The sequence below is a fragment of the Penaeus vannamei genome, chromosome 30 (genome assembly GCF_042767895.1).
Source record: "Penaeus vannamei isolate JL-2024 chromosome 30, ASM4276789v1, whole genome shotgun sequence".
NCBI lineage: Eukaryota > Metazoa > Arthropoda > Malacostraca > Decapoda > Penaeidae > Penaeus > Penaeus vannamei.
Genome location: NC_091578.1, coordinates 6,599,053 through 6,610,785, shown reverse-complemented (window position 1 = coordinate 6,610,785; position 11,733 = coordinate 6,599,053). Strand labels below are relative to the sequence as shown.

The following is an 11,733-nucleotide window of genomic DNA, read 5'->3' as shown; positions in this document are numbered from 1 at the left end:
AGAAACAAATTCCTGTCAAGAAAATGATCCAAACGCAAGGTAAATAAGTAACCGTTGAGTGCATTCTTCATTCTCTCTTTCACTTTCTCTGTATATAGGCTGTTATACATATATATATATATATATATATATATATATATATATATATATATATATATATATATATATATATATATATATGAATGAAAACGTGTCTTTCTATATGTATACATATATACATACTGTCTCGCACTCCCCTTCTGGTCACTCTTTCTTCTGCTACTCTGAGGACTTTATCTCCCGCGTCCTTTGTGTCCCGCCGGCGACCACGCTGAGCTTGGATGCCGACTCTCTGTTCTCCAAGGTCCCACTTGATGCCGTCCTCGATTTCATTCAACGGAATCTCCCCATCAAGGTTCCTCGTCTCTTTCTGCCTACTGATGTCTTCTTACAGATGATTCGTCTGTGTGTAGAGTCTAATTCCTTTTCCTTTGACGTTCCTTCCACTCCCAGACTTTCGGTGTTGCCATGGGCTCTCCTCTCGCTCCAGTTCTGGCAAACCTGTTCATAGAGCACTTCGATTCTGAGTTTTTTTCCCTTCGTTTTTCGGTTTGGCTGTCGACGACGTTTTTGCGCTGTGGCCTCATGACCCTGCACTGTTCCCGGATTTCCTGACGGAGCTGAACTCTATATCTCCCTCCATTCATTTCAAGGTGGAATGGCAGGCTGACAACGACCTCCCTTTCTTGGACACCATTGGACAACCTTTCCTTCTATGTATATAGGAGAGCTATGCACAGTGGTGTGTGCATATACTTCTCGTTCCATTCACTCCATGTGAAGCGAGGTGTTGCCACCTCACTATTGCTCTGCACCGTTTGCATCTGTGATCCCCAGGAACTGGATGGCGAGATCGATTTTCTGCGTCTTTCGTTCTCCAAATTGGGCTACCCTCGTCATGTTCTCGATGTAGCGTTATCTAGAGCACAGCATACCTACCACGACTCCTCCCCTAAAAGTACTCTTCACCTGCCCATTCTCAGCTTGCCCTACAATGAGATCTACTTTTTCTGTCACCTTCTTCACCCTCTCAGCTACAGACTCCTCTTTCGCCAGGTTGATACTCCACACACCTCTACCACGAAGGTGAGCACTTATGTTCCTTTACATCCTGCAGTAAGGGGTACTTTGGTGAGCCTGGCGTCAGTCTCACTAAGCGCCTGTCTCAATATAAATATGCTGTATACAGTGACCACAGCAACGCCCTCTTCTACCATCACTGGGACACAAGCCATCAGATTGATTGGTCCTCTGCATATTATCTTTCCCTCTGCTTATGTCTACACCGCAGGTTGATGGAATCTTACCTAAGTAAGCTGCTGTCTGATTTCTGCTTTAATATCTTTTCTTCTTCTTCTTCTGACAAGAGTCCGCTTTTAACATTCTCCACTTAGTCCCTTATGTCAGCTAAAAGCCGCATAGACCACCTGCTCCTTCGGCCTGACCTGACCTCCTTTCACTTCTATTCACTTGCCGTCACCTGTCCTGTGCTCACAACTTTGCCTCTCTTCTCTTTCCATTATATTCCCTTCTCTCACACTTTCCTCTTCAGACCTGAAGATGAAATGCGGTAGAATTTCGAAACTATTGTCTATTTTTCAATAAATTTATTTTGTGCATTGTGTTTTTTTTCTAACATAATATCATGATAGATTGTTTTACCATTCATATATATATATATATATATATATATATATATATATATATATATATATGTATATATATATACATTTATATATATATTTATATAGATAGATAGATAGATAGATAGATAGATAGATAAGTGTGTTGGTTCTGATGTTGGAACAAGTTCGATGCATTATTATTCAGTTTCATTTCTTGTGATATCTATTTCCATACATATGTGTGTATTCATAAATAAACATAGTTTCTTTTGCATATATTACGATGTATCATGTCCTCGTGAATATCTTATTTTCTTTATTCAAAACAGGACAAAGCCTCCCTAAATCTTTGTCTTTTCTCTCTGATTTTCCAAAGGCTCCAAGGAATGTACGAAGGATTATGGGAGATGTAAGTCCAAGTGCCGCGGTCATTCTGATAAAACAAGAGTGTGTCCCAACGGTAAGGTGTGCTGTAGAAACCCTGCAAAGACTCGGAGCCAAGTTATAGCCAAGGCAAACGACTGCACGGCAGCAGGAGGAGTTTGCAAGAAACCTAACAAAAAGTGCAAAGAGCCTCTTTCCTTCCAATGTCCAGGCAAGGATAGAAGCTGCTGTAAGAAAACCACAAAGAACAACTGCAAATCGAAGGGCTTTAGATGTGTAAAAAACTGTAAGGGAACGACCAAGAAAATCAAAGGTTGTAAGGAAGGAAGAGTCTGCTGCAAGCAAGAACAAAAAGGGAACTGCAAACAAGTGGGAGGAAACTGTAAAGAAGAAGCAAAATGCAACACGGAAGTCTTAAAGCCCAACAAGCCATGCAAAGATGGAAGGATTTGTTGCAAAAAGGGAAATAATAAATGTAAAGATCTAGGAGGCAGATGTCGAGAGGAAGCCAAATGCACAGGGCAAATATTTACTCCCTCTATACCATGCAAGGATGGTAAGGTCTGTTGTAATAAAGGAAAAGATAAATGCAAAGATCTGGGAGGTAGATGTCGAAAGGAAGCCAAATGCAAAGGGCAAATATTTACTCCCTCTATACCATGCAAGGATGGTAAGGTCTGTTGTAACAAAGGAAATGATAAATGCAAAGATCTGGGAGGTAGATGTCGAAAGGAAGCCAAATGCACAGGACAAATATTTACTCCTTCTATACCATGCAAGGATGGTAAGGTCTGTTGTAATAAAGGAAAAGATAAATGCAAAGATCTGGGAGGTAGATGTCGAAAGGAAGCCAAATGCACCGGGGACGTACTCACTCCCTCTATACCATGCAAGGATGGTAGGGTCTGTTGTGAAAAAGGAAAAAGCAAATGCAAAGATCTAGGAGGTACATGTCGAGAGGAAGCCAAATGCGACGGGGATATACTTACTCCCTCTGTATCGTGCAAGAGTGGTAAGGTCTGTTGTGAAAAGGGAACAACTTGTAAATCACTAAGTGGACAGTGTAAAAAGGAAGACACATGTCAAAGCAAAGTGTTAAACCCCAGTAAGAAGTGCAAAGCTGGAAAGGTATGCTGCTTAATCCGCACCTGTCGCGACCGAGGAGGGAAGTGTAAGAAGGAAGGAAAGTGCAACGGTAGAATCGTCAAGGTGAAGAAGCCATGCAAGGAACCCAAAGTCTGCTGTCTAGGTAAGTGAAAGAAAATTGCGTAAAGCACAGATTCACACGTACTCGAAAATCTACATGATCGTGAATAACTTTAAACAGACTTACAAAACAGACGTACAAATACGAAATGTACGATTCCTGTTATTCTATTTCAGTTATGATTACCGTCGCGATTATTTAATGAGAAAATAATGCCACTAATGATAATGGTATGAACAAAATTAGGAATCAGAATTAGTTTATAGGTGAAATGATTCATGAATACACTACCCATCAGCTGTATGCTATTGCTAGAACTGTCATAAATAGGAACATTAAAACAGAGGCACAATTCGCTTCGTAGTAACGTATTTTCATTTTGATATCGTTGATCATGATAGTAATAAAAGTAATATTTATAACAACAATGAGGCTACATTAATTTGATACTGATAATGCTAATGCTATAATAACGGCAATGGCGATGATTATATGAATAATGAAAAGGCTTCTGAAAATATGGCAATTCTGCCCTCAAGGACAGTGAGGAAAACTTTGATACTCTTTCGTTGATACAAGTAAGATAATCATGATGTTACTACTAATTATAATAATTATGGTAGTAATAATGACGATGGTAAGAAAAAAAAATATACTGATAATAATAATGAAGATCTTATTAATGATAATGGTAATAACAACAATGATAATGTTAATCATAGTAATAGCAATAATCATGATGTTAATGATGATAATGATAATAACGAAAGTTATAGTAATGGCAATAATAGAATAATGATAATCATTCGTCACCATCATTATCATCGTAAACACCACAGTTCATTGTCATCCCCATGCTGATGACAATACTAGCGATAATTATGATGGTAATCAAAATCTTAATCATGGGAGGAATACTGATAACAAGGACATCAATGAAACTGCCCCAAAGAGGAGGATTATTAGGTAATTTCTATACTAATATTTGGTTACGTGTGGAGTTACTAATTCTAGGCTCTTTTACCAGTCAAAAATGACCCAGGTACCACGATTGGACCGCAACCGCAAACCTCTCCTGCACCGCAACCACAGACCTCTCCCGGACCGCAACCGCAAACTAGCCCTGGACCGCAGCCACAGACCTCCCCCGAACCACAAACCAGCCCTGGACAGCAGCCACAAACCAGCCCTGGACCGCAACCGCTAACCAGCCCTGGACCGCAACCGCTAACCAGCCCTGGACCGCAACCGCTAACCAGCCCTGGACCGCAACCGCTAACCAGCCCTGGACCGCAACCGCTAACCAGTCCTGGACCTCAACCGCTAACCAGCCCTGGACCGCAACCACAAACTAGCCCTGGACCGCAACCGCAAACTAGCCCTGGACCGCAACCACAAACCAGCACTGGACCGCAACCGCTAACAAGCCCTGGACCGCAACCGCTAACCAGCCCTGGACCGCAACCACAAACTAGCCCTGGACCGCAACCACAAACCAGCCCTGGACCGCAACCGCTAACCAGCCCTGGACCGCAACCACAAACCAGCCCTGGACCGCAACCACAAACCAGCCCTGGACCGCAACCGCTAACAAGCCCTGGACCGCAACCACAAACTAGTCCTGGACCGCAACCGCTAACAAGCCCTGGACCGCAACCACAAACCAGCCCTGGACCGCAACCGCTAACCAGCCCTGGACCGCAACCACAAACCAGCCCTGGACCGCAACCACAAACCAGCCCTGGACCGCAACCGCTAACAAGCCCTGGACCGCAACCACAAACAAGCCCTGGACCGCAACCGCTAACCAGCCCTGGACCGCAACCACAAACCAGCCCTGGACCGCAACCGCTAACAAGCCCTGGACCGCAACCACAAACCAGCCCTGGACCGCAACCGCTAACAAGCCCTGGACCGCAACCGCAAACCAGCCCTGGACCACAACCGCTGACCAGCCCTGGACCGCAACCGCTAACCAGCCCTGGACCGCAACCGCTAACAAGCCCTGGACCGCAACCGCAAACTAGCCCTGGACCGCAACCGCTAACCAGCCCTGGACCGCAACCGCAAACCAGCCCTGGACCGCAGCCACAAACCAGCCCTGGACCGCAACCGCAAACCAGCCCTGGACCGCAACCGCTAACCAGCCCTGGACCGCAACCGCTAACCAGCCCTGGACCGCAACCACAAAGTAGCCCTGGACCGCAACCGCTAACCAGCCCTGGACCGCAACCGCAAACCAGCCCTGGACCGCAACCGCAAACCAGCCCTGGACCGCAACCACAAACCAGCCCTGGACCGCAACCACAAACCAGCCCTGGACCGCAGCCACTGACCTCTTCCGGATCGCAACCACAAACGACAATAGCAGATACAACAACGACTGCTGTTACAACAACTGCAGATACAAATACAGCAGATACTACTGCAGATACAACAACGACTGCTGTTACAACTGCAGATACAACTACGGCAGATACTACTGCAGATACAACAACGACTGCTGTTACAACAACTGCAGATACAACTACGGCAGATACTACTGAAGATACAACAACGACTGCTGTTACAACAACTGCAGATACAACTACAGCAGATACTACTGCAGATACAACTACAGCAGATACTACTGCAGATACAACTACAGCAGATACTACTGCAGATACAACAACGACTGCTGTTACAACAACTGCAGATACAACTACAGCAGATACTACTGCAGATACAACAACGACTGCTGTTACAACAACTGCAGATACAACTACGGCAGATACTACTGCAGATACAACAACGACTGCTGTTACAACAACTGCAGATACAACTACAGCAGATACTACTGCAGATACAACTACAGCAGATACTACTGCAGATACAACAACGACTGCTGTTACAACAACTGCAGATACAACTACAGCAGATACTACTGCAGATACAACAACGACTGCTGTTACAACAACTGCAGATACAACTACAGCAGATACTACTGCAGATACAACAACGACTGCTGTTACAACAACTGCAGATACAACTACGGCAGATACTACTGCAGATACAACTACAGCAGATACTACTGCAGATACAACAACGACTGCTGTTACAACAACTGCAGATACAACTACGGCAGATACAACAACTGCTGCTACAACAACTGCAGATACAACTACTGTAGATACAACAACGACTGCTGATACATCTACTGCAGATACAACGACTGCAGATACAACAGCAGATACAACTACTGCAGATACAACAACGGCAGCAGATGCAACTACTGCAGATACAACAACGACTGCAGATACAACTACAGCAGATACTACTGCAGATACAACAACGGCTGCTGATACATCTACTGCAGATACAACCACTGCAGATACAACAACAACTGCAGATACAACAACCACTGCAGATACCACCATTCCAGATACGACTACTGCAGATACTACTACTGTAGATACAACTAATGCAGATACAACAACGACTGCAGATACAACAACTGTAGATACAACGACTGCAGATATAACAACCACTGCAGATACAACCACTGCAGATACGACAACTGCAGATACAACCACTGCAGATACAACAACGACTGCAGATACAACAACTGCAGATACAACCACTGCAGATACAACAACCACTGCAGATACAACAACCACTGCAGATACGACTACTGCAGATACAACCACTGCAGATACGACTACTGCAGATACAACAACCACTGCAGATACAACTACTGCAGATACAACAACCACTGCAGATACAACTACTGAAGATACAACAACCACTGCAGATAAGACTACTGCAGATACAACAACAACTGCAGATACTACGACTGCAGACACAACGACTACTGTAGATACAAACACAATTGCAGATACAACAACGACTCCTGATACAACAACAACGGCCATCACAACTACAACCATACCTACCACCACTATTGCCTTCAACGTAACTGCAAGGCTTCTAGAGCTCGCAACCATCGACCCTTCCCTGGGGGCTCTGGAAGCGGCCCTGGACGAGGCCAGCGACAGACTCGGCACCATCGACAGCACCGGCCGAAGGAGAGTTCGGAGGCAAGCCGTTGGCGAGCCAGCAACCAGTACAACCGATGCCACCACAACTGATGCCACTACAACTGATGCCACTACAACCGATGCCACCACAACTGATGCCACTACAACCGATGCCACTACAAGTGATGCCACTACAAGTGATGCCACTACAACCGATGCCACCACAACCGATGCCACTACAACTGATGCCACTACAACTGATTCCACCACAACTGATGCCACTACAACTGATGCCACTACAACCGATGCTACCACAACCGATGCCACTACAACCGATGCCACCACAACTGATGCCACTACAACCGATGCCACCACAACTGATGCCACTACAACCGATGCCACCACAACCGATGCCACTACAACCGATGCCACTACAACCGATGCCACCACAACCGATGCCACCACAACCGATGCCACTACAACGGATGCCACCACAACCGATGCCACCACAACCGATGCCACCACAACCGATGCCACCACAACCGATGCCACTACAACCGATGCCACTACAACCGATGCCACCACAACCGATGCCACCACAACCGATGCCACCACAACCGATGTCACCACAACCGATGCCACCACAACCGATGTCACCACAACCGATGCCACCACAACCGATGCCACCACAACCGATGCCACCACAACCGATGCCACCACAACCGATGCCACTACAACCGATGTCACCACAACCGATGCCACTACAACCGATGCCACCACAACTGATGTCACTACAACCGATGCCACCACAACCGATGCCACCACAACTGATGCCACTACAGCCGATGTCACCACAACCGATATCACCACAACCGATGTCACCACAACCGATGCCACGACAACCGATGCCACCACAACCGATGCCACCACAACCGATGCCACCACAACCGATGCCACCACAACCGATGCTACTACAACCGATGTCACTACAACCGATGCCACTACAACCGATGCCACCACAACCGATGCCACTACAACTGATGTCACTACAACTGATGTCACTACAACCGATGCCACCACAACCGATGCCACTACAACCGATGCCACTACAACCGATGAAACTACAACTGATGCCACTACAACCGATGCCACTACAACTGATGTCACTACAACCGATGCCACTACTACTGATGTCACTACAACCGATGCCACCACAACCGATGTCACCACAACCGATGCCACTACAACCGATTTCACCACAACCGATGCAACCACAACCGATGGTACTACAACCTATGCCACCACACCCGATGCCACTACAATCGATGCCACTACAACCGATGCCATCACAACCGATGCCATCACAACCGATGTCACCACAACTGATGTCACTACAACTGATGTCACTACAACCGATGCCACCACAACCGATGCCACCACAACCGATGACACCACAACCGATGCCACTACAATCGATGAAACTACAACTGATGTCACTACAACCGATGCCACTACAACTGATGAAACTACAACTGATGCCACTACAACCGATGTCACCACAACCGATGCCACTACAACCGATTTCACCACAACAGATGCCACTACAACGGATGTCACCACAACTGATGCCACTACAACCGATGCCACCACAACCGATGCTACCACAACTGATGCCATCACAACCGATGCCACTACAACTGATATCACCACAACCGATGTCACTACAACTGATGCCACTACAACCGATGCCACCACAACTGATGCCACTACAACCGATGTCACTACAACTGATGCCACTACAACTGATGCCACTACAACCGATGCCACTACAACCGATGCCACTACAACCGATGTTACTACAACCGATGTCACTACAACCGATGCCACTACAACCGATGCCACTACAACTGATGCCACTACAACCGATGCCACTACAACCGATGCAACTACAACTGATGCCACTGCAACCGATGCCACTACAACCGATGCCACTACAACCGATGCAATTACAACTGATGCCACTACAACCGATGCCACTACAACCGATGTCACTACAACTGATGCCACTACAACCGATGCCACTACAACCGATGCCACTACAACCGATGCCACTACAACCGATGCAACTACAACTGATGCCACTACAACCGATGCCACTACAACTGATGCCACTACAACCGATGTAACCACAACCTATGCCACTACAACCAGTGCCACTACAACTGATGTCACCACAACCGATGCCACTACAACCGATGTCACTACAACCGATGCCACCACAACCGATGCCACCACAACCGATGCCACCACAACCGATGCCACTACAACGGATGTCACCACAACCGATGCCACTACAACGGTTGTCATCACAACTGATGTCACCACAACTGATGCCATTTCAACTGATGTCACCACAGTCGATGCCACCACAACCGGTGCCACTACAACCGTTGTCACCACAACTGATACCACTACAACCGGTGAAACTACAACGGATGTTACTACAACATATGCAACTACGGCAGATTCCACACCTGAAATAACCACAACCTCCGCCCCCAGCACGACACCGCCTCAGGACCGCATCGACGCCGAAGACTTGCTGACCAGGTACATCCAGTTCCTCAGCGACGCCACAGCCCCTGTCGACGACGAAAACGCTGACCAAATAGACAGCGGCACCGTCAGCGCCAACAGCTTCATCGAAGAGTTCGACGACCTGATCGACCTGATCGCGCAGACGGGGAAGAGGATCACGGACGGAACCAGGGCGCTGCTGCCACGAGCCCGAGGCGACACGCAGCAGCTGCTGGACAGGATCAAAGACCTCCGCATAGCTATCCGAGAGGAACTTGAGCGGCTGAATCCACTCGCTGAAAACACAATCACCCTTCCCACACTGGCGCCTTAAAGGATAGAATGCAGTGACGACCCTCGGTACACATATATGCATATGGATGTATAATGCTTATATACATACTGTGTATTTGTGTATTTCAGACTGAAGTACTATGATATTTACGAATTTCAAACAAAATACTGTCGTTCATTTCAAACAATCTAATCACTGAGCTTTATGTTTTGTCAACACATTCTGATCCAAGTAGCTTGTCAAAACAAGAAAAAAAAATAGCATCAAAGTTGAAGAACTCTTGTGTTTGCTGTGATTCAGACTTGCATGTAACATGTAATAAAGAGATGGAACTGCAATGTGATTTTTTTCTTTATTTCTTTTTAATGCCAGTCTAATAAAATGTTTATAATTAAAGTTTTAGTACTGGAACCTGGATAACTTTACATGGAATTTAGCCTCACTTAACCTTTCAAGGAGAGATACGTATATATATATATACATATATATATATATGTGTGTGTGTGTGTGTGTGTGTGTGAGTGTGTGTGTGTGTGTGTGTGTGTGTGTGTGTGTGTGTGTATAGGTATATATATATGTACATATGCATATATATATATATGTATATATATATATATATATATACATATATATGTACATATACATATATATACATATATATGTACATATACATATATATATAATATCTATATATATATATTGGATATATACATATATATGTATATACATATATATACATATATATATATATATATATATGTGTGTGTGTGTGTGTGTGTGTGTGTGTGTGTGTGTGTGTACATATATATGTACATATATATGTATATATGTATATATATGCATATATATTACATATGCATATATATATATATGTATATATGTACATATAAATATATAGATAGATAGATATTATATATATGTACATATATATAATATATATATATATATATATATATATATATATACGTATATATACATGTGGATATATACATATATATGTATGTATATATATATATATATATATATATATATATATATATATGTATGTATGTATGTATGTATGTATATGCATATATATGTATATATACATATGTACATATATAACCATATATACGTATATGTATATAAATGTATATATATGTATATGTATATATATATATATGTGTGTATATATATATATGTATATGCATGTTTATATACGTATATGTATGTATGTATATACATATTATATATATGAATATATGTGCATATATATGTATATATATATGTATATATATATGTATATATGTACATATATATGTATATATATACATATATACATATGTATATATATGTATATATGTATATATATACATATATGCATATAAATGTATATGCATATGCCCACCTCTGCACACGATATACATATATAGGCTTATAATCCCTGCATGGAAAACTGTCGAGTATATTCTCAAAATACTTAGGGCTCTCTCGACCTATCTTACATCTGACTCATAGCTGAGACAAATTTCGGCAGTTGAGAATATTTTGAGACAGTCTCAGTCATTTCAGCCGTATTAGATTAACTGATTTATACAATTAACCAACACA

The 11,733-nt window shown here is 43.9% G+C and overlaps 1 protein-coding gene across 1 annotated transcript in view; it reads left to right on the top strand.

Annotated features, from left to right (window-relative positions):
* The window catches only part of LOC138867411 (mucin-22-like), a 10,524-nt gene extending 59 nt beyond the window's left edge, over window positions 1-10,465 (top strand). The window contains exons 1-3 of the mRNA XM_070142877.1: window positions 1-39; window positions 2,041-3,297; window positions 4,283-10,465. The exon at window positions 1-39 is cut by the window's left edge and continues 59 nt beyond it. Coding sequence (XP_069998978.1) covers window positions 24-39; window positions 2,041-3,297; window positions 4,283-10,182 — 7,173 coding nt within the window. The 5' untranslated portion in view covers window positions 1-23 and the 3' untranslated portion in view covers window positions 10,183-10,465. The remainder of the gene's footprint in view (window positions 40-2,040; window positions 3,298-4,282) is intronic.
* The last annotated feature ends 1,268 nt before the right edge of the window (window positions 10,466-11,733 follow it).